Consider the following 24,808-nt stretch of genomic DNA (forward strand, 5'->3'; position numbering starts at 1 on the left):
AATGAACATTTGAGTTTGGCATAATGCCAGTAGCAAGAGGTATTATTATCCATCCAGTTTCTACGAGAGGTTTAATTGATAGTTTAGTTGCAAATTTCCGAGTGGCATGCATCTAGGAAGGTCAGTGGAAGAGGTTGGAAATTTGTTAGCCTGGCATTTTCAAATATTCCACCCAGATAGTGCCTGCAGAGTGCACAAGGTCATTAACGATATATATGAATTGCAAGGTTTCAGTCACTCAGTTTAGTTAACCTTAATTGATATATCCATGTTTTGAATTCTCCCAAAATAAGATTAAGGGGGCTTGGAGTAGAAGAGACCACCTAATCGCAGAAGATTGTTCTAAAAAAGGACACATGGGGTTGTGCCACTGGAAAGTAGTTGACAAGGGTTTGTCATTGGGATGGGTGGGAGCTGATTAGTAGAGATTTTCATTCCAGTGCTGAGATGTTAAGTAGATAACAGGTTGTCCATACTTATGATTTCTCCAGCCATTTTACTTAGGCAGTTTTTCATCATGGTTTTATTGCTTCATGTTATTGCTTCTTGTAGAATAGTCACTGATTCAATGCAGTAATGTTCTGCTTATTATTATAAATAGAACAGTTGCATGTCCATAATTAGGTTTTTATGTGATTTTGTTCTTTGATAGTTATTCTGCTTTGATGGGCATGCATTTTCTTTGGTCTTAAGCCTAAATAGTATGTGCTAGTGATGGAGAAAGATGAGGAGGTTTTATGAAAAATTGGTGAGGGGAGCAGGAGTTAGAACAAGAAATGAGTTAAGGTGGGAAGAGTGTCAGACGAGTGTGATTTCTCTTGGTTTTGAGGTAAGAGGAATGAGTGGGGTGGTTAGTAGTCAAACGGGAAGTGATTTGATAGTAGGTGTCCATGGTAAAAGGATGCTGAAAAAAAAGAGGGGAGGGGTCGGATGAGCCATTTGAAGATGCATGGATATCTGAATAGCAAGTGGAGTTTCTGCTTGCAGTGGGTAAAAAGTGAGGTATGTAGAGGGAAAAGTGTGGTTTAGGGAGGCTTCAAATGGTTGTCTTAAGTTTTATTCTATTTATTTAATTTGTTTATGATTTTACATATCCCAGTCTAGACCTATTAGGATGACAGTGCTTTACATAGTTGGTTACAGCAATAGAAGCCAGAAGTGCACTTTCTACGAAAACAAAGTTTATAGCATGTGTGGCTGTAAATAAATATATTCTCTGCATACTCCTGCTGTCTTGTGTTGGACTTGGAATTTTGCAACTTGTCTTTCTTTGAAGAAGTCTGTTGAGCCCCCAGGTATCAGTGACTTCTCCTCTGGCAGTAAACATGCATGGGCACCGACTTCCTTGTCTTTTGTTTGATTTCCTCTCCCCCCCCCCCCTTCTCAGTGGGATTACGACTTGTATCCACAATGCTTCCAGTCTAGTCACTTTTGATGCTGAAATGTTTGGTCCTGGGGCCCGTTGCTTCCCTTCCTGCCAGTGAGAAGAGTTTAACTCTTGACACCTGTTTAGGTTTCTCCTCCTCTTTGCTCGACCTGCATTGGACACCATCAAAGACTGGGCCTCTTGGCCCTTGGGGTGCCCAGCCTTCGGGGGTCCTGAATTTCATTTATTGACTCCAAATAAGGAAGACTCGCATGGGAAAATGGAACAGATACCTTTCAAGGGTTGCCCTCAGTGCCACTCGAAACATCACAGGGCCAACCCTTGGTCTATCTGTAATCTGTACCTTTCCCCAGAGAATGACAGCACCCTTTGTGGCTCCTGCTCTGCCTTCAAGGGCAAAAATTCACTTCAGTAGCAGAGCGGCAGATGCTGGGCCAACAACAAGATGTACCACTCATCATCCTGGACGCTGGACATTTTCAGCGAGGCAGACCTGCTTGGCACCAAAAAAGAGAAATAAGATGAAACAGCCACCCTAATAGTCCATCCCAGCCCAGAGATAATTGGATCAGATTCCTCAGACACCGAAGAGGAGGAAGTCCAGAAAAGGAAGAGTCACTCAGTGATGGCTCATCTACCTCAGTCAATCCTGGACCTCACACCACGTCCATGCCGAGACACTAGAGTATGATTGACACCTAAAATTCTACCCTAACCTCAAATGCATATGTGACCGCATGTTGAAGCATCACTCTGTCTTTAAGGGGTTGGACATTGAGCCCTGTGGATAAACCAGGTTGGTCACTGGCCTCTGGCTCTGGTCGGCACAGAGCCAAGGTGTCCGCTCTGAGATGGGAACCAGCCAAGAGCTTTGACCTCCATCAGCCTTAGAGACAGAGAGCACATGTTGGCGAGCTCTTGAAGCCAACAACTTTGTCAAATCCGAAAGCCCCGTCCGCAAAGAAAACCACATTGGTTCCAAGGTTGACTCCAAGAAGAGGCCCGTCCTCAAAGCTCCATTAGGAGCTTGATGAAAGGCAGTGCATATCATCATCAACACTAGCACAGGCAAGATCCCTGTCACTGTAAACACTTTGCCTAAAAAGCGTAGACTCTCACTCAACGAATGCTCCACAACCCGATACTCCTCTACAGCCGAAGCCTGCCACGAGAAAAAAGAAGGCTGCTCGCATTACTCTTTCTCCTCCTCCTCTATATCACCTCCACTGTATCCACCTCCTGCTCTCTCACGTCCTGCAACTTCCCATCAATGGTCTCCAGACCCCAGTTCAGATTAAGGTAGCCATAGTCCCTGCTCTCTCTAGCAGAGTACTTTAGAGAACCTGTCTCCCAACACCCTCCGTCCTATTCTTTGGAGAACTACAAAGTGGACCCCTGGAGGCTCTGACCTTGGCCACCTCCCTCTTAGGACTTCCCAAACATAAGATACCACTGCATATCAATATGCTCCAAAGATATTCAGGGAGTTTGGGAAATCCCAGGTGATAACACCCAGGATTGCAAAAAGGTTCAAGGCTGTGCCATCCGATCCTCTGTGTATAAGACCATATACCCCAGACTCCTTGTAAAGGAGCAGCAGGCCAAGCCGCAGGTGATACTCCCCCTATCAATAAGGCGAGTAAGCGCACTGAGGTGGCTGGCAAAAGAATAGGGGAAGGTGCAGCCACACACTGCAGCATCACCAGTTCTGTGGGCCTCCTGTCTCACTACAACAAGGCCCATGGGAAGAGGCCTGCTCCAACCTCTCCCTAACCAATAACGAAAAAGTGGAGAAGAGATTCTATAGAAAGGGAAAGCCATATCCATCATCACCATTCGGCGTGCGTTAGATTCTGCTGATTCATCTGTCAGAGTGTGAACACCTTTGTGATTCTCCGCCACCCCTCTTGGTTGAGTGTCTCTGGCTCCACGCCAGAGGTCCAACACCATCTCATTAACCTGCCTGTTCGGTCTACTGGTTGAAGAACTGTTAGAAAAGATAAAGAACAACAATACTTCTAAAGCCATGGGTGCCCTTCCAGTTTCTATAACCAGGGGCTCCTTTTGGAGGCAGCAGACAAGGAGTGGGTCCAAACCTAACTCTCCCGACTCAACGCAGTAATATCAATGACCGCAGCAGACCAGTCACCAGCAGCAAGTCTGTGGCTTAGCACAGGGCACCTTCCGGAGTAACCACTCAACAGTCGAGGCAGAGGCACTCCCTCCAAGGGAGCCTCTACCTCCAAATGTTGACTTGCCCTACAAATCCTGAATACACTACACCAGTTCCAGGGCTTTCTTCCCCGCTGGGAGGAAATCACCACAGGCAGGTGGTTTGTAGCTATTGTCAATCACATCCACATCTCAACCCAACAAACAATTCACATGCACACTCCCTCAGCCCAGAACTCTTCGTCCTACTGCAAAGGAAGGTCCAGGTGCTGCTCCTCAAAAGGGCTATCGAGCCAGAGCCCATCAGCACTGGATCAAAGACATCTACTCACTGTACTTCATCATCTCCAAGAAGAACGGTTCCCTCAGGCCAATCCTCTGTCTCGGCCACTCTGCAGGTACATTCTCTCGGAGGATTTCCACATGGTCATCCTACAGAATATCATTCACCCTTGGCAGCAATGTGACTTCATGGCCTCACGAGACCTAAAGAATTCCTACACTTGCATACCTATCCATCTAGTCCATCATTGCTTCCTACGCTTCATGGTAAGTGGTAAGCACGAATAGTTCAAAGCCTTGCTCTTTGGAGTCATCCCAGCCCCAGAGCTCTTCACCAAATACCTCAGTGGTAGCTGCCCATCTCTGAAGGGGAGGGGCACACATCTTCCCCTACTGAAACAACTGGCCGATTAAGACCACTTATCCCACATCAGAACTGCCAGCTCCACAGATTGCATTTTGGAGTCATTGCCACCAGATGTTATCTTGGGCTACTTCAGGTGCAACCATTCCTGAGGTCAGTCTTAACAGTGTCTTGGGCAAAGCCTCCCCAAGCGATCAAACAGTGGTGACATTCCAGCAGCTACTGCCTCTTTTCCAGCCACTACGTCCTCTCTGTCTATACAGAAATGCACCATCTGGGTATGATGGCCTCATGCATAGCCATAGTCCCTCACACGATACTCCATATGCATTCGCTTCAAAGAGTGCCCCTCGGCACAGTGGTCACAAGCAGAGGGTCACTGGGAATCCCTAGTGTTCAAGGCCAGCACCCATCACTCTCTGCAAGGATTGAAGGAGAACATTCTGTAAGGATTGAAACGTCATCGACTGTGCGCCTTGACCTTATTGTAATGTCTAAGGTAACAAGGGCATAAGTGCTGTTTTTCAATTGTGACAAACTTCATTTCATGTGTTATTTTTATTTTTATTTTGGTCCAATACTACTGCCTGAGTCTCTGTGTGTGCAATTGTTTGATGTTTGTGTTTTCATCCACTTATTTATTTGTTATTGCACAACAATAAAGAATGCATTCTGTCTAGTAGACAAAATATATGGGCGTATTTGTTTCCCGATTATATTAGCAGTAAGTGTTCTGATGGGGGGGGACCATTGTTCCTTTATAATATTACAGTTGGCATAGGGCATGTGTATCTATATCCACACATGCTATGAAATTATTATATTGCCCTGTAAGAACCTGTTTGTTGCATGTTGTGCTGTAGATTCACGTGGGCCCACAAACCTTGCCTGAAGTCAGTGTTTGCTGCAGATATTTTCGACTTAAATATTTACATAATTTGCATGGTCTCTTTGATGTCCTGCTCACCAGTCCTCCTCTCACCTGCTCTGTGAAAAACAGTGTAACAATGATGTTGATGCACATCCACATTCACTGCCAGAGGAGGAGCCACCAATAAGTCGTGCCTCAAAAGACTTTTTCAAAGAAAAAAAAAAGGTGCAAATGTCTGATCCCAACCCTAGGTGGCAGGGGGATACAGAGTATGTGAATTTACAGCACTACATTCAACAAACAAATACTTGCAGAATAATAAGGAAGGAAGAAAATAATTTAAAGTTGTGGGATATTACAATGGGTTTGCAGAAAGTTGACGTGCTTTCGTACAGGCAATATAGTCAACTATGATGCATAGGTACAGTGAGAGACTAGAGTAATATCGAAGTGCTGTTGGATCTCAGTAGTCTCTTTAAAATACTTTCAAATAATTTTTACAAGAGATTCATTCTGGTAGTGGGTGGAATAGCATGTCATACTCTGTGTGAAAAACCAGGAAAAAATTGCAAGCATGTTCTTTTCTTTAGGCAGATAGGGAATTGAAGCATGAGGGTGTCCGGACTCTGTAGTCAAAGCTAGCTGCTGGAGATGCCCTGTTTAAAAGGTTAGATCAGTGGTTCTTATCCTGTAGTGTACTCATGGGGTCCGCAACTGTTTATAAAATGAAGTAATTCTAGCACATTGGTAAAGTATATATACTTAAAGTTGATGTCCTTACCTTGATTTGTTAGAGCATAGAAGTACAGCAAATGGAATCTAGTGTGGTTGATTGGTGGGTTCATTGAAGCAGCACTGGTACATGCTGCTAAAAAGAGAACATGCATTTGGAGGATAAAATACAAAGGGCCCTATTATGAGTTTGATGGATGGGAAAGCCTGTCCACCAAACACCCGACAGGGTAGCGGCTGCCTATGCGGCGACCTTCCCGTCGGAGTTATTAGGAGTTTCCTGCAAGGTTGGTGAGCAGAAACCTGGGTTTCTGCCCGCTGGCCTAGCAGGAAACCGGCTATAGCATTGTCTCCGGCTTGTAATAGAGCCGGCGGCAATGCTGTAGCCTGCAGGGTGCACAAGCACCCTCGCAGTGTTAACTGTCTGCCAAGCAGACAGTCAACATTGCAATAGTGCTGAGCAGTGTGGGCCCTGCACTGCCCATGCCAAGTGCATTGGCAGTGCAGGGGGGCCCCCTGCACCCGTTCTCTGCCAGTCTTTTCATGGCGGTGGTACCGCCATGAAACCGCTGGCGGATATGAGCTCATAATCCCGTGAGCATCGCTGTTTTCAGCACTGCCCTGGCAGATTAGGACCACCACCATCCTCCAGACCGCCGGGATCTAAGATCCTGGTGAAGCTGGCTGTTCCCTCACGGTCCGACTGCCAAGGTTGTAATGTGACAGTCGGACCGCTGATTGGTGGCGGTCCAAACCTCCACTGGGGATGTGGCGGTCTATAGACCGCCACACTCATTATCGGGCCCACAGTGTTGTGCTAGAGTCTAGCCTATCTCTTAGTCTTTTACAAATAAAACCACATTTTTTAAAAAGTCCAACTTTACCATCAAAATTTCACTTTAAGCATATTTCTTTGGTCATGAATTACATAAAATATTCCATAATTTGTGTATTTGTTTGAGGTATACTTGTTAATATACATTTGTGTATTGTTTTGAGATTCACATCATAGAAATTGCTTAGTCGGGGAGCCCCAGTGGTCATTCAGGGGGAGCCACAGAAGTCTAAACGGTAAAAAAAAATCAAAAACTGGGCTAGATAATTTGGTATTTCATTATACATGGCTTTGTGAATAATGGAAAGCAACTTTATTGTGCAACTGGGCTCTGGTTTCAGAATACTTGGAGTTAAGGGGATGGGAAAATTCAACAGGGGATACTTGGGTCAAAAAACATGGGTAAACTGGCAAGGATCCTGGCCAAGACCTTTCATGGCCTAAAATGTCCAAACAGGGAAGTCCCCACAGGAATACTCTCATGACATCTCACCTAATCTTGGCCTCTCCTCTATCTCCATGGCCAGGCTGGACTGAGTAGATGTTAGGTACACGTGGTGAATCCCAATTTATGGCCCTAGTGGGAGTATTCCCGTTATACGAGGCAGCGAACCAGTGTGACAAACCCTGTACCGTGCATGCTTGAAGGGAGTAGACCCATGCATGTTTTTTCATCACTTAACAAGGACAGCTGCATTAGGGGTTGCATGGTAATTAACTTGGCTTATTACTTTTCCGAATCCAGAAACTCAACCTGTATCATTGCTTCTGCTAAGTTTCCCATTATGCATCTGCTTAAAGTCAAATGTCTAGGTTCAGCAGCACATTACCCCAGTGGTTTCCAACCTGTGGTCTGGGTCCCCCTGGGGGTCCGCAAAGCCTCTTTAGGGGGTCCACGACTGCTTGGAAAATTAAATAGTATTAACAGATTAGATCCCCACGTTTCAGTAGTGACTCAGTGGGGGTCCCCGGATTCCAGTAAAGGTTCAGTGGGGGGTGAAGGGGGTCCCCGGGCTACAGTAGTGAAAAGTGGGGGTGCACAGAAGTCAAAAGGTTGGGAACCACTGCATTACGCCATTACCCCCTTCTAGTCTCCATACTTTACTTTTGCCCCCATATAGGCTATGCACTGTTCTAGGCGGTCTTATTTGAAATTTTAATCTGTTTACAAACAGAGCTTTTCTATACTTGTTGGCAACTGGCGAAATAGTTTATGTATTGTACATCATGAAAACAGAGGAACTGTATAATGTGACTGTTTTTATCGTTATTTCAGGCTGATGTGCGTCCTCAAACTGATGGCTGTAATGGTCTTAGATATAATTTGACATCGGATATAATTGAATCAATCTTCAGAACTTATCCAGCAGGTAAGCAAGAAATTTTTTTTCTGTACCACATGCAAGCCATGACCGTGGTTGGCAATCATATTTTTTTCTTTTAAGGCTGATTTCAGCCTGCAATGCGACATCTTATGCTTTTGGTATTTTTCCACACCTCCACGTTTAACTAAGAATATAATTTTTTTTTTTTGTTTTTCTGATCTTGATACAATTGCAGCACCTTTAGTTAAAGCAGTACGCTTAAATTCAGTACTACAGTGTTACTGAAAATACAGCTGTCGTCACTCCGGAAAATGCTTGACTTTTTTTCCCCTGATAATCACTGAATTTAGATCTTGATTATGGTAATCGTTCCCCATCGTTCTGTACTATTCTTACCAGAGAGTTGTAACAGTTTTGTATAACAGATCATGGTTTTACTAGACACAATGGGATAGGTAGGTATTGGTTCTACCGTACTTCATTTAAACTAAAACAACCATAAGAAACGTAAAGTATAAATCTACTTCTTCCTCATATAAAGCACATTAGTCAAATGATGTACTACTAAGATCTAAAGCAATACAAGATGTGAAGAAAAACATGGGATGCACAGATTTTTGATATGTTAGGATGCTGCTGTGCAGCTCTCAGTGAAGCTATATTGTGATTTGGCACATGCTTGTTTATAAATGGCATGTTCCTTTGACTTAAAGAATACACTGAGTTTCTAAAGTTTTGAAAATGACTCGAGAGGGGTGCACTAGCAAGTATACATTTCGACCAGACACATATATTGTCATATGTGTCCTGCATATGCAGCAGATTGTATGCCACTGACACATGCGTTCTGTTGTGATGTGAGAATACCTTTAGATCAAAGAACGTTGGTTATATTGTCACAACGTCTTCCTCGGGTTGCCCCTATATTGATTCAGGCCACAAATATCCATTGCCATGAGATTTACTGGCCTTGCTGTGATAATGCTCAGCAGACCGATAGCTCTTTGCTAGTGTAAGAGCGAGCTTTTACCTAAAGGTGAAGCATGGGTCACCCATGCAATAGGCTTTGGTGTATTTAGAATGGGTTCCTTTATGTATACTGTATGGTAAACTATTGTTTCGGGTTCCCAGTGGTGCTTCTGTATGTTTGTGTCACTTTGGAACGTGAATGAGTACCATTGCGTACATCAATACTGAATTTATTAATTCCAGGGCATTATCTGTTAAATGTGATCAATTTATTAATGTTTTATTGGTGACCATGAAACCTGTGTTTGTATGTGTTTTCTATTAACATGTTGATTTATTTAGAGCCCTGGGGCTTGTTGAGGTCCTGTGAGCAGAGTAAGCCTCATTTCGAGTATACAGTATAGTTGGGGCACTAGCGAGACTCTCATTACCTACAAGTTCTCTTAATGCCTCTTTTTAATGAAGCTGCCTCATAGCTATACAGTGTCTTCAGAGCATTTAAGAATTTTATGGGGATTAAGCATGGTGAATCAAGAAGCCCAAGATCCTGCAAAGAAACCTCTTCCACGTTTGGAAAGCAGTTGATGGAAGGCATGTTGATTAGTTTGGTGAATGAGACTGACAATACTTCGTAAGGTAGAAGGTGCTTGATTGTTAATGCACCAGTATTTAGGCATCCAGTTGTAAACCATATTCTCTTTTTGTATTGAGAGCAGTGCAGGGATTTCCTGGATGCGATATGATGTGATATGTCTTCTGAGTACTAATATTAAAAGGGAGGCTGCATTTTGCATCCTCTAATCTGGGAATCAGAAAGGAGCCAAGGCCCACTTGTAATGCATTACAGTAATCAGTCCGTGAGCTGCCGAGAGCTAAGCTAGTATGAGCACTGTATGTCTGTTTAGAATAAGTCCGTTTTGTGCAGTGTTTGGAAATGTTGCTGTCATCAGGGCAAACTTTGCAGTTAATGTCCTACATTCATTTCTAGTTGTCAGCATGAAACTTGCATCATTCTGAAACCGTGAAATAGTGTGCTATAGGGGGTAAAATGAGAGCGCTGGTTGAAAATGATTCACCAAAACAATTTTTTCTCCCCGCCAGTGAAACTGAAATATGCAGAAAATGTACCACACAACTTGACAGAGAAAGAGTTTTGGACACGATTCTTCCAATCCCATTATTTTCACAGGGATCGATTAAACATGGGTTCAAAAGATCTTTTTGCTGAGTGTGCCAAATTAGATGACAAAGGTAAGCGTTACAGGTTACATTCTGTATTTTTGTTTTTATAATTGTGTGTGTGTGTGTGTATATATATATATATATATATATATATATATATATATAATCATCATCATCTCACTTATGTGGCACAATATTACCTCACAAGCCCCACGGAGGTCACTGATGATGGGGCACACTGGTTAACTTCCACATTTGTATTTACTTTTGTGCTCAACAGACTTTCATTTCTGAGTCATGGCGTCGCGTTTTGACCGTAACCTTCAACTGGCCATGAAAACAAAGTGCAATTTAAAAAGAGGCCCACTGCCCCTCCCTTCATTTTTCTTAAAGGAAACACACAGGGGTGCATTTATTCCTTTCTGAGTACAGAGCATCCTATTCAATCTCCAATTAATAATTGGATTTACAAAGACATTCAACAACCAATATTATTTTACTTCCTCAATCTCCAGCAGTACTGGCACGGGACTATATACCTAATGATACAAAAACAATATTATTCATGTGAGTGTACCAAGTGTTCAATAACAAAGGGAACATAAAAAGCCAGACATGGACAACATTTCATATCTATTTGCATATGTGCTTGTTTTAAAGTACAAGACAGTTATAATTCTCTGCATAATTTAGCTGATCTGTATGGTAATGATATATCTATCTAGATATCAATTTACTATCATAAAATAGCTAAAGAAAATCACCTGATCATGATTTCAAGTTACTATAATTTTGATTACAGTTGCATATTTGTACCTAATCAAAGCTTTATTGTTCCCAAGTGTACAGTACGGAGTACCAACCTCCTGATTGAAGAGCACCAGAATATATTAAACTAATCACCAGTATAGGAACAGAAAGTGACATGTGCCTATTATAAAGTGCAAATTAGTGTTCTTTCACAAACATATAAAAAAACAAAACAATTACCTAAATTCAATGATAAGAAAATAACTTAATTTTTCAAAATCATGATTTACTATACTAGTCATCATTAATAGTACTTATATACACTGAATTCCTCATTTTAATTAATCAAACACAATATATCATAATCATCATTTTTCAAGATGCTTATAGAAATACATGAAGCTCAGCATCATAATTTAGTTCCAATGTGATCTCCATATTTAATAACATTATCCATTTGGATTCTGATTGCCTCAGGGACAGTTGACGATCTCCTCCTCTTTGTTTTTTGTTTATATGCTGGATGCCGTAGTAGATTAATCCTGACATGTCTCAACCATGATGATTTTCCCATATGTGTTTTGCAATTGCATATGTCATCTTTGTTTTTTTTTACTGCTCTGAGATGTTGCAAAATTCAAGAGTTTCAGATTATTAATAGTGCTCCCTACATATTGTTTACCGCATCTACATCCCAGACCGTAAAAAACATATGGGGTGTCACAGTTATTCCATTGATTGATCTTGAAACTTTTCCCATTCTGTGATTTGAACATGTTGATATTCTGTGTATTGACATGCTTTACACTTGTGACATCGCCAAAAACCTTTTTGCTGACATTGCAACCAATTGTTTTGTCTCTTTACCAGTGCATCTTTCCATGAAACTGCTTGTCAGATATTGTCCAAATGATTTAGTTTTCTGATATGCTATCATTGTATGATTAGGTAATATCTTTTTATGTTGGTGTCCAATCTATGGATCTTCCAATGTTGTTGTAACACTTGTTTGACTGAATTGCTGAAAGCATCAAACTCCATGATATAGCGAAAGGCTTGGCCTTGTTCTTCCATCTTGGTTTTGGTTTGCATTGGAATCAATAGTTCATCTCTTTTGTAACCAAGCTCTCTCCCTGGCATTCTGTACTACACTCTGATATCCTCTCTAAAAGAATCTTTACATATTTCTTTTGCTTCAGAAATGAAGACTTCATCCTTTGAGCAGTTTCTCTGAACTCTAATCAGTTCACCATATGGGATGCTTCCTTTGAGAGCATATTTTTTATAATTTAACAGTAGGAGTTTGGTGCTTATTTTTTTTTAGCAAATATCTTCAATTTCTATTTCCATGGCCACTCTTCAGTCTAAAAATGGACCATGTGCAAAATGAGTAGGCTAAAAACACATTCAATACAGAATTTTTCCTGTTTAATTCATGCCATTAATGCAGCCCTTTTTAAATTTTATCTCTCATAAAACCACAAGTGCTGACCCCAATCACTTTGAGATTTTTGGATTTACTCCAGTATTGGAACTTTCATAGATTCACATGCTTGAATCCTTCCCCGTTGTCAAGATGGGAGCCCCCGGTACATCAAAACAGCTATACATACAGGCTACTGCAATGAAAAAAGGCCTAAGGCTTTCACTTTAGTAGCCCTTCCTAATCATTATGAGCAAAATGACCAAAGCAAGGCCTAGCCAATCAGGCTTCCCCTCCCTCTAGAACCCTCCTGAGAGGAGATCCCTTCCCTCAGATTGTCTACCGCACGTCGTGCTAGGGAGTCTCCATTGAGCTCTGCTCAGTCAAGACTTCAGAGAAGTTCATTTTTGCTATTTTTTCCTCAGAAAAAGGATTTCCTACAGCAAGTAAGGTGTCTTCTTCTTACTTTACTTAAGGGAACTCTATTTTGAAGAGAATTCACCATGTCTGATAAAGAGAAGAAAAGCCCTTTCAGAGCCTGTAAGACCTGTGGGAAGAAAAGGCTCCACTCTGAGGACCCACACAGGGACTGTATTTATTGCCTCTACCCTGACCATGTAGCCAAAGACTGCAAAGTTTGCAGGACCTTTTCTAACAAAACCCTCAAAGACAGGGAGGGTAGGCTACTAATTTGGCTCCAGAAGTTGAAGTCCAGATCTAATCCAGTGTCTGGTTCTGACAGTGAGGAATCTACAACTTCCTCCAGAAAAATACAGAAAAGAGGCAGATCTCCTCAACCCCACTCAGAAGATCTTCCAAAAAAGGCTCACAAGAAGACCAAATGGGTGTCCTCTAAAGCTGGAAGTCCTTCCAGTTCAACTCACAGGAGTTCCGTTTCTTCTAAAAGGCACTCCAAAGAAAGATCTGTCTCCTCAGAGCGCAGCAAAATAGCCTTTTCTGAGCCTCAAACGCCACCTCCTGTGGTGAAACATGTCTTTAAGAGGCCATCCGAAAAATCTACGATGACATCGTCGACGACGGTGTCTAAAGGTGTCTGTACAGCTTCGTCGTTGACTGCTACAACTTCTACAGTCTCTATGGCGTTGTCTTCCTCATCGACGATCGTGTCGACGACGTCCTCGTCGACTGCCTTCATGGATGCCTCTCCTTCATCGATGCTACCGCCGGTGAGACCTTCAACGTTGACTCTGCCGACATCGTTTTCCTCGTCGACGAGAATTTCTCCAGCGATGACTCCGTCGGCGATGCTCATACCATCGATGCTGTCGGTGATGCCGACGAGTGTGCCAGCTACGTCCCAGTTGACGATGCCATCCGTGTTGCCGTTGACGATACTGTCGACGAGGGTTAAAGCACATAAGAAGTCTGATTTCCTTTCACCATTGGTGGCATCTCCAAGTAGGGTTTCAGCCTTGGTTACTACGCATTTACTAGAACAAGAGGACTCCGATGATGAGGGACCTTTTGGGGTTGCTCATAGCCTATCAGAACTACACGTCAAGTGCCAGGATCTAGATGAAGACACCCAGCATGATCCACACTCTTACTACCCGCAGACACACCTTATCAGGAGCATATGGTTTCTTTGCCAGGATCACTCATAGTTGATCTACAACTCATGTTGGATGACTACAGAAGGTGGTTTCCACCAGCTGGCTTGGAAGTTCAGCAGCCTGTTGCACCCTCTGTGCCTTCTACTCCGGTCCATCCAGGAATCCAACCATCTCATGCACCGCCACAGACACCAATATCCATCCCTACGCAGGATTTGTCCTCTTCTCATGATGATGATAACAGAGGAGGGAGAATTACCGGATGCAATAACAGAATGGGATGACTATCAAATTCCTACTCCGTCCTCGCCCACTCCGGTTCCTGTAGATTCCCCTCCTGGTGACATCGGCGGTTTCCACAACCTGCTTGAAAGAGCTGCTAAAAGGTTCGAGTTGCCCATGCCCACAAAGCAGATGGACTGCTTTTTGTATGATTTTAAGGAGCCATTTCAGAAGAGTGTTAAATCTATGCCGATTGTAGACTATATCTGGAATGATGGCATTAAAGTTATGAAGAACCCGGCCACAGTCACCCTGGTTCTACCTCGCCTTGCCAAAAAGTATAAGGCGCCTGAAGACTCTCCAGCCTGCCTCACGGGCCATCCCAGACCCGACTCAGTTATTGCCCAGGCGGCACAGCGCAGATCTAGGAACCCTTCAGCACCAATCTCTGCCCCACTGGACAAGGAGGGTAGGAGATTAGACAATATAGGAAAACACTTTTCCGTAATGGCTTCGCTTATTATAAGGGCTTCTAACTCTCTGGCTATCATAGGCAGATGCGAAAGACAGCTATGGGCTGACATAGTGCCCTATTTGGATCAACTGCCTGAAGACTAAATTAGAAGCCAGGAAAGTCTTGCAGGAAGGGGAGAGGTCTTCTGTAGAAATCATAGACTGTGCTATGGACATCGCCACCACGGCTTTCCGTCAGATGGCAGGTTCTGCGGTTCTCAGAAGGCAGGGTTGGCTTCGAGCGACTTCATTTAGACCCGAGGTCCAAAAGAAAATCCTTGACCTCCCTTTTGATGGTGAAGCCCTTTTCGGGAAGCACATTGATGATGCGCCTCAGTCAATCAAGACAGACACTGACACAGCCAGTTCCCTTGGCACTCTACAGTTTTAAAAAACAGCCTTTTCGAGGAGCTAGAGGCCCTGGTTACTCATCGTATAGACCAGGTTTTCAGCAGTATAGATATCCTTCTGTCTGTGCGGCATCCCATTCCTTTCATCGTCAGTTCCAACAGAGAATGCCTCAACAGGAAGCTTATTTGAGAACTTCCTAGAGAGAAAAGGCCGGAAGACAACCAAAAGATACAGGCCGCAGACAATGACTTGCCATTGTCTCAGACTACGAACCTTCCCTTGCGCTCAAGTCTAGGGGGAAGGATTTCCCTCTACTTCCACAATTGGCAGAAGATAACATCAGACCAATGGGTCCTAAATCTCATCCAGTTTGGCCATACCCTGGAGTTCTTGCACTACCCTCCTACGAAGCCTCCCCTTCCTCGAAAGGTGAAGCACTTGCATCTGCTCAAACAGGAGGTCGAGTTCATGCTTCTCAAGGGAGCTATAGAAAGGGTTCCACATCAGGAGAGAGGAAAGGGTTACTACTCCCGATTCTTCTTAGTCTGAAAGAAGCAGAAAAGTTGGCGTCCAATTCTAGACCTCCGGGATCTCAACACTTATCTCAAAAAACTATAATTCTGTATGATCAACCTATCAGACATTCTGTCCCTTCTAAATTTGGGGGGTTTCATCGCCCCCCTCGATTTGCAGGACGCATATTTCCATATTCCTATTCATCCCTCCCACAGAAGGTATCTCAGATTTGCAGTAGCCGGAGACCATTTCCAGTTCAAAGTCTTGCCCTTCGGCCTGAAATCGGCCCCCGGGATCTTCACCAAGTTCTTGACTCCAGTGGCAGCTTTCCTCAGAAGACAGAATCATCAAGTCTTCCCGTATCTGGACAATTGGCTGGTCAAAGTCAGATCCAGATCTCAGGCGCGGAAGTCCACGAGAGCTTGTATTGAGCTGTTCACGAGCCTGGGCCTAACGGTCAATCGCGCAAAATCAGTATTCCAGCCCTTAAAGAGAAGAACTTTTCTAGGGGGCAATACTGGACACTTCCACCAACAATGCAGCACCTACAGAGGACAGACGGACAAAGCTCATCTCCCTCGCGAAGCATTTACAAAAAAGAAAGTATGTTTCAGTTCGCCTCTTCAAGTCCCTGTTAGGGATGATGTCCTGCATTCCTCTGGTACCTTTCTGTTGTCTAAGAATGAGACCCCTACAGGAGCAGGTAGATCTTCAATGGGCACAATCCATGGGGTCTTTCTACGATATCAGGATAACAAAGCCTATGATACCCTCAGGAGTCTCACTTAGTGAAGGGGCTTTCTTTTCTTCCCCAACAAGCACCTTGGATGATAACTACAGAAGCTTCTCTCGAGGGATGGGGTGCTTTCCTCCAGCACCTACAAGTCAGAGGCAAATGGAAGCCACATCAGAAAGTCTTTCACATCAATTACCTCGAATTAAAGGCTGTTCGACTAGCGCTTTTCTCCCAAAAATAAGAGGTTCCTCAGTTCTTATCCGGACAGACAACACAACAACAATGCATTATATCAACAAGCATGGAGGAACCAGGTCCCTGCTCTTATCAAGAGAATCTCAGCCCATTTGGGAATGGTCTATCAGCCACAAAGTAAACCTTCAAGCGGAACATGTCCCAGACATACGGAACATCATTGCGGATTCCCTGAGCAGAGCACGGTCGTCCAGCCACAAATGGGAATTGGATCAAGGACTCTTGAATCAAGTCTTCGCCCAATGTGGGAAACCGAGCCTGGATCTCTTTGCCACCCCACAGAATGCGAAATGCCATTTCTTCACAAGTCTGGATCCACATCCGGGCTCTTGGGGGAATGCGTTTTCCATGGCACGGTCAGGAATTTATGCCTACACTTTTCCTCCCATTCCCCTGATTCTAAGAGTTTGGTGAAGATCAATATCGAATGCTGCAAACTCCTTCTGATTGCTCCGGCATGGCCTCGTCAGTTTTGGTATATGGAACTCCTTCACCTCTCGCAGAGCCGCAGCATCCCTCTACCAGTCATGCCCTCTCTGCTTACGATGAACGAGGGCCAAGTTCTCCACCTGGATCTGGCTTCACTTCACTTGGCAGCCTGGCTCCTGAACACCATGAGTTTGCACATCTAGATATACCTTCGGATTGCAGAGCCATTCTTGCCAAAGCTGTAGCTGAGAGTACCAACAAATGTTATCGTCTAAAGTGGAAGAGATTTTGCACTTGGTGTGCTCAAGTTCAAGTGCATCCCTTTTCTTCATCACCGCAGCAGATACTACCTTATCTTCTGCTCCTGGCCAGATCGGGTTTGGCGATTTGTTCGATTTTAAGGTCCACCTGGCAGCGATTTCCTGTTATAGGCGTACGGAGAACGTGCCTCCCCTGTGGTCAGCAAGAGTCATAAAACTGTTTAAGGGTCTATTCAGGTCCTTCCCTCCGGTACGGCCTCCACCTCCTTCATGGCACCTTCATTTGGTCTTGTCTCAATTAATGAAACCACAGTTTGAGCTAACCCACAAGGCGGACATGAAGTTCCTCTCCTGGAAAGTCTCTCTTCTTCTCGCCCTCACCTCAGCTCGAAGAGTAAGCGAAATACAGGCATTCACGATCCAGGATCCTTTCTTACAATTCAACAAGGATAGAGTAATTTTGTGAACAAATCCAAAATTCATACCTAAGGTCCCGTCCAATGTTCATATAAACCAACCGGTGACGTTAAAAACATATTTTCCTACTCCATCGACGCCAGCAGAGCAGGCTCTACATTCTTTGGCTGTTCAGAGGTGCCTGAAGTTTTACCTGGACAGAACTAAACCGTTTAGGCAATCTAACCAACTTTTCGTGGCTTTCAGTGGTCCATGTAAGGGACAAGCTTTATCTAAACAAGGAATTGTGAGGTGGATAGCCTCTGCTATTAACTATTGTCATACAGCTGAAGGAAAACCTTTGCGGAATCCAGCTCTTGCACATTCTACAAGAAAAATGGCTGCATCCATGGCACTTTTTGCAGGAGTGCCCATTCCGGACATCTGCAGGGCAGCCACGTGGAAATCTGTGCATACTTTCGCAAGGCATTACTGTTTGGAGGGAACTCAGCAAGGTGATATATGGCGGTAGGACAAGTGGTGTTGTGACATCTTTTCCAGTAACGGTGAGCTGTTGTAAGTTCTTTTATTCCATGTTACCAGCCAGCCCAGTTTAATTTGCGCACATTGCATAGGTTTGTTTCTTCCTTTACGGCTCTCATATTCATTGTTTTACCTGTTCAAGGTAACGTTCTATTATCTTATTTATTGTTTACCTAATATGCTATTCTTTCCTACATAATCTTTTCTTTAAAGATTTTGCTGATATATGTATGTTCAAAGGTGTATAGATATAGTTACATGCCTACACATACATATATAAATATATCAGTAAGTATACATATGGATGAATGTTATACAATGTGCTTCATTACTGCTTGCTATTCTGATTCAAGCATGTGGATCTATGAAAGTTCCAATACTGGAGTAAGAAAATAAGTTACTTACCTGTAACTGTAGGTTCGATGGCATCTGTTGCTGCAGATACACATGTTGTGCACAGTCCGCCATCTGGTGTTGGGTCGGAGTGTTACAAGTTGTTTTTCTTCGAAGAAGTCTTTCGAGTCACGAGACCGAGGGACTCCTCCTCTTTGCTTCCATTGCGCATGGGCGTCGTCTCCATCTTAGATTGTTTTTTTTCCGCCCTCGGGTTCGGACGTGTTCCTTTTCGCTTCGGGTTTCGGGACGGAAAGATAGTCAAAACTTCTAAAAATAACGTCGGTATTGTTTCGATCGGGATAGTTAGAATCGACACCGAATCGTGAAGAGCTCCGGTAGCCCTTTGGGGTAATTTCGATTCCCCCGTCGGGGCCTGGTCGGCCCGACCGCGTGTAACATCGACACCGATGGAACGGACCCCGTTCCGATTCTGTCCTAAATGCCACAATAAATATCCATATACGGACCAACATTTGGTCTGTAACTTGTGCCTGTCACCCGAGCACAAAGAAGAAACTTGTGAGGCCTGTCTTGCGTTCCGGTCCCGAAAAACGCTCCGTGACCGTCGAGCCAGAAGACTACAGATGGCGTCCACGCCGACAGAACACCGAGAGTTCGAGGAACAAGGAGAAGAGGAGGAAGCCTTCTCCATCCATGAAACGGACTCAGATGAATTCGACGTCGACGAAACTGTGAGTAAGACGTCGAAAAGCACACAGCACAAGAAAATAGACAAGGCCCAGGGGACGCCACTGCCAACTGGCCATGGCTCAACCCATAAGGGTGACCGTCTAACGGCACCGAAAAAGGCCGAACCGGTGCCCAGATCGTCCGACTCGGGTCGAGACACAGGCACACAACATTCTCGGGACCGAGAAAGTGTTGCCGAAAAAGATAGACGCCGAGAAGGCGGAGCCGACGCTGCTCGACGCAGAGACATCGGCACCGAGGATGATCGACGCCGAGAAGGCTCAACTCCGAAAAAGAAGAGATTCGCCTCGGAGCCGAAAACAAAAAAGGACACAGTTTCGGTGCCAAAACAATCAGCAACCGTAACCACTACCGGCTCATATTCAGAGGAACATTCATTGTCCTCTCAAATGCGTAAACACAGGTTTGAAGAGGAGCTACAGACTACTGATGTAGACCATACACAAAAAAGGATCTTCATCCAGAGTGGAACGGGGAAGATTAGCACTCTTCCACCAATCAAGAGAAAAAGGAGACTAGAGTTCCAAACTGAACAACTAACACCACAAACAAAGGTGGCAAAGAAAGCAACTCCGCCACCCTCTCCTCCACCTGTAACTCAAATATCACTGGCACAAACTCCGTCACATTCACCGGCTCACACCACCATGAGCCAAGATGACCAAGATGCTTGGGACCTATACGACGCACCAGTGTCAGACAATAGCCCAGAGTCATACCCTACCAAGCCATCACCACCCGAGGACAGCACAGCGTATGCGCAGGTGGTAGCTAGGGCAGCAGAATTCCACAACGTGTCGCTACACACAGAACCTGTCGAGGATGACTTCCTTTTTAACACCCTCTCCTCCACCCATAGCAACTACCAAAGCCTGCCTATGCTTCCGGGAATGCTAAGGCACGCAAAGCAAATCTTCCAAGACCCCGTCAAGAGTAGAGCAATCACTCCAAGGGTAGAGAAGAAATATAAAGCACCTCCCACAGACCCTGCTTTTATCACCTCTCAACTGCCACCAGACTCAGTCGTGGTAGGAGCAGCTCGCAAACGAGCCAATTCACACACATCGGGCGATGCACCACCCCCGGATAAAGAAAGCCGAAAATTCGACGCAGCTGGGAAAAGTCGCTGTACAAGCTGCCAGCCAGTGGTGCATCGCCAACTCTCAGGCGCTCCTAGCGCGCTATGACAGAGCCCATTGGGATGAGATGCAGCATCTCATCGAGCATCTACCCAAGGAATTTCAGAAGCGGGCAAAACAAGTGGTTGAGGAGGGACAAAACATCTCCAATAACCAAATACGCTCCTCTATGGATGCAGCGGACACAGCTGCAAGAACAATAAACACTGCAGTTACCATCAGAAGGCACGCATGGTTGCGCACATCTGACTTTAAGCCAGAAATACAGCAAGCAGTACTCAATATGCCGTTCAACGAACAACAATTGTTCGGACCAGAGGTTGACACGGCGATTGAGAAGCTGAAAAAGGACACTGACACAGCCAAGGCCATGGGCGCGCTCTACTCCCCGCAGAGCAGAGGCACTTTCGGCACCTTCCGTAAAACAACATTCAGAGGAGGGTTTCGGGGTCAGGCCACACAAGCCAGCACCTCACAATCAACACCGTCTACCTACCAGGGACAGTACCAAAGGGGAGGGTTTCGGAACCAGTACAGAGGAGGACAATTCCCAAGAAACCGGGGGAAATTTCAAAGCCCCAAAACCCCAACAACCAAACAGTGACTTACAGGTCACTCAACCCCTCCACAGAACACCAGTGGGGGGAAGACTAAGTCAGTTTTATCAATCATGGGTGAATATAACAGACACTTGGGTCTTAGCAATTATCCAACATGGTTATTGCATAGAATTTCTACAGATCCCTCCAAATATCCCACCCAAAACACAAAAAATGTCAAAACAGCATTTAGACCTCCTAGAAATAGAAGTCCAAGCACTACTGCAAAAAGAAGCAATAGAACTGGTACCATGTACAGAAATAAACACAGGAGTCTATTCACTGTATTTTCTAATACCCAAAAAGGACAAAACACTGAGGCCAATCTTAGATCTCAGAATACTAAACACCTACATCAAATCAGACCACTTTCACATGGTCACGCTACAAGAGGTGTTACCACTGCTAAAGCAACAAGATTACATGACAACCTTAGATCTCAAAGACGCGTATTTCCACATACCGATACATCCTTCGCACAGGAAATACCTAAGGTTTGTATTCAAGGGGATACACTATCAATTCAAAGTCTTACCGTTCGGTATAACAACCGCTCCAAGGGTGTTTACCAAATGCCTAGCAGTAGTAGCCGCACACATCAGAAGGCAGCAAATACACGTATTCCCGTATCTAGACGATTGGCTAATCAAGACCAACTCGCTAACAAAGTGTTCACAACACACAGAGTATGTCATACAAACCCTCTACAAACTTGGGTTCTCCCTCAACTACACAAAATCAAACATTGTGCCGTGCAAAATACAGCACTACTTAGGAGCGGTAATCAACACAACAAAAGGATTAGCCACTCCGAGTCCACAAAGGGTTCAAAATTTTCACAAGGTCATACAGGCCATGTACCCAACACTAAAAATACAGGCAAAAGTGGTTTTAAAACTCCTAGGCATGATGTCCTCATGCATAGCCATTGTCCCAAACGCAAGACTGCACATGAGGCCCTTACAACAGTGCCTAGCATCACAATGGTCACATGCACAGGGTCACCTTCTAGATCTGGTGTTGATAGACCGCCAAACATACCACTCGCTTCTATGGTGGAACAGTACAAATTTAAACAAAGGGCGGCCGTTCCAAGACCCAGTGCCACAATACGTAATAACAACAGATGCTTCCATGACAGGGTGGGGAGCACTCCTCGATCACCACAGCATCCAAGGACAATGGGACGTACATCAAACAAAACTGCATATAAATCACCTCGAATTACTAGCAGTATTCCTGGCGCTAAAAGCATTTCAACCCATCATAACCCACAAATACGTTCTTGTCAAAACAGACAACATGACAACAATGTATTACATAAACAAGCAAGGGGGAACACACTCGACACAGCTATGTCTCCTAGCACAAAAGATATGGCAATGGGCAATTCACAACCACATTCGCCTAATAGCACAGTTTATTCCAGGGATCCAAAATCAACTAGCAGACAATCTCTCTCGATCACCAACAGGTCCACGAATGGGAGATTCACCCCCAAATCCTAAACACTTACTTCAAAATTTGGGGTACACCGCAAATAGACCTATTTGCCACAAAGGAGAACGCAAAATGCCGAGACTTCGCATCCAGGTACCCACACAGACAGTCTCAAGGCAATGCCCTATGGATGAACTGGTCAGGGATATTTGCATACGCTTTTCCCCCTCTCCCTCTCCTTCCATATCTAGTAAACAAATTGAGTCAAAACAAACTCAAACTCATATTAATAGCACCAACATGGGCAAGACAACCTTGGTACACAACACTACTAGACCTGTTAGTATTACCACACGTCAAGTTACCCAACAGGCCAGATCTGTTAACACAACACAAACAGCAGATCAGGCATCCAAACCCAGCATCGCTCAATCTAGCAATCTGGCTCCTGAAATCCTAGAATTCGGACATTTAAACCTCACTCAAGAATGTATGGAAGTCATAAAACAAGCTAGAAGGCCATCCACTAGACACTGCTATGCAAGCAAATGGAAAAGGTTTGTTTGCTACTGCCATAATAATCAAGTTCATCCATTACACGCATCCCCAAAAGATGTAGTGGGATACTTACTACACTTACAAAAGTCAAATCTAGTCTTCTCTTCCATAAAAATACACCTGGCAGCAATATCTGCAGATTACTCATTCAACTTCACTGTTTAGGATACCCGTCATTAAAACATTTATGGAGGGCCTAAGAAGAAGAATACCACCAAGAACACCACCAGTTCCTTCGTGGAACCTTAACATCGTCTTGACAAGACTCATGGGACCACCTTTTGAACCCATGCATTCTTGTGAAATACAATTCTTAACCTGGAAAGTTGCATTTCTCATTGCCATCACATCTCTAAGAAGAGTAAGTGAAATTCAGGCATTTACAATACAAGAACCTTTTATCCAAATACACAAAAATAAGGTTGTACTAAGAACCAATCCTAAATTCCTACCAAAGGTTATTTCACCGTTCCACTTAAATCAAACGGTAGAGTTACCAGTGTTCTTCCCACAGCCAGACTCAGTAGCTGAAAGGGCACTACATACATTAGATGTCAAAAGAGCACTAATGTACTACATCAACAGAACAAAGGAGGTTAGGAAAACAAAGCAACTGTTTATTGCATTTCAAAAACCTCATCAAAACAAGTTATAGCCAGATGGATAGTTAAATGCATCCAAACCTGCTATCTTAAAGCAAAGAGACAACTGCCCATTACACCAAGGGCACACTCAACCAGGAAAAAAGGCGCTACCATGGCATTCCTAGGAAATATTCCAATGCACGAAATATGTAAGGCAGCCACATGGTCCACGCCTCACACATTTACTAAACACTACTGTGTAGACGTGCTATCCGCACAACAGGCCACAGTAGGTCAAGCCGTACTGAGAACTTTGTTTCAGACTACTTCCACTCCTACAGGCTGAGCCACCGCTTTTGGGGAGATAACTGCTTACTAGTCTATGCACAACATGTGTATCTGCAGCAACAGATGCCATCGAACTGAAAATGTCACTTACCCAGTGTACATCTGTTCGTGGCATTGGTCGCTGCAGATTCACATGTGCCCACCCGCCTCCCCGGGACTCTGTAGCCGTCGGAAGTTATCTTCAACATCTGTACATTTGCTTATATATATTACTTAACCTTAATTTGTACATACTTATTCATTCCATTGCATGGGCACTATTACTAACACACACAACTACTACCTCACCCTCTGCGGGGAAAACAATCTAAGATGGAGCCGACGCCCATGCGCAATGGAAGCAAAGAGGAGGAGTCCCTCGGTCTCGTGACTCGAAAGACTTCTTCGAAGAAAAACAACTTGTAACACTCCGACCCAACACCAGATGGCGGACTGTGCACAACATGTGACTCTGCAGCGACCAATGCCACGAACAGATGTACACTGGGAAAGTGACATTTTCATTCTCCAGTATTGGAATCTTTCATGGATTCACATGCAACCCTCCCTCCTCCCCTGGGAAGCTCACCTTTTCCTGTCTTCTTCAGATACTCTTACACTCGTGCTTGAGAAAATTTGAGGGAATGGAGCTCCTCTCAGGAGGGTTCTAGAGGGAGGGGAAGCCTGATTGGCTGGCTGGGCCTTGCTTTGGTCTTTTTGCTCATAAGGATGGGCTACTGAAGTGAAAGCCCTAGGCCTTTTTTCATTGCAGTAGCCTGTGTGTATAGCTGTTTTGATGTACTGGGGGCTCCCATCTCGACGACAGGGAAAGATTCAAGCATGTGAATCTTTGAAAGATTCCAATACTGGAGAACTACAGTTACAGGTAAGTAACTTATTTTCATATGGTTTATCACATGATTTGCCCAAGATCACTCAGATATGGTTAATAATGCAAAAGCTGTAA

General features: G+C 44.3%; 1 protein-coding gene across 1 annotated transcript in view; it reads left to right on the forward strand.

Moving 5' to 3' along the window:
- The window catches only part of GTF2H1 (general transcription factor IIH subunit 1), a 345,280-nt gene that overhangs the window by 95,550 nt on the left and 224,922 nt on the right, over positions 1-24,808 (forward strand). Inside the window, exons 5-6 of the mRNA XM_069223752.1 lie at positions 7,920-8,013; positions 10,039-10,188. Coding sequence (XP_069079853.1) covers positions 7,920-8,013; positions 10,039-10,188 — 244 coding nt within the window. The remainder of the gene's footprint in view (positions 1-7,919; positions 8,014-10,038; positions 10,189-24,808) is intronic.

Source organism: Pleurodeles waltl, chromosome 3_1 (genome assembly GCF_031143425.1).
Source record: "Pleurodeles waltl isolate 20211129_DDA chromosome 3_1, aPleWal1.hap1.20221129, whole genome shotgun sequence".
NCBI lineage: Eukaryota > Metazoa > Chordata > Amphibia > Caudata > Salamandridae > Pleurodeles > Pleurodeles waltl.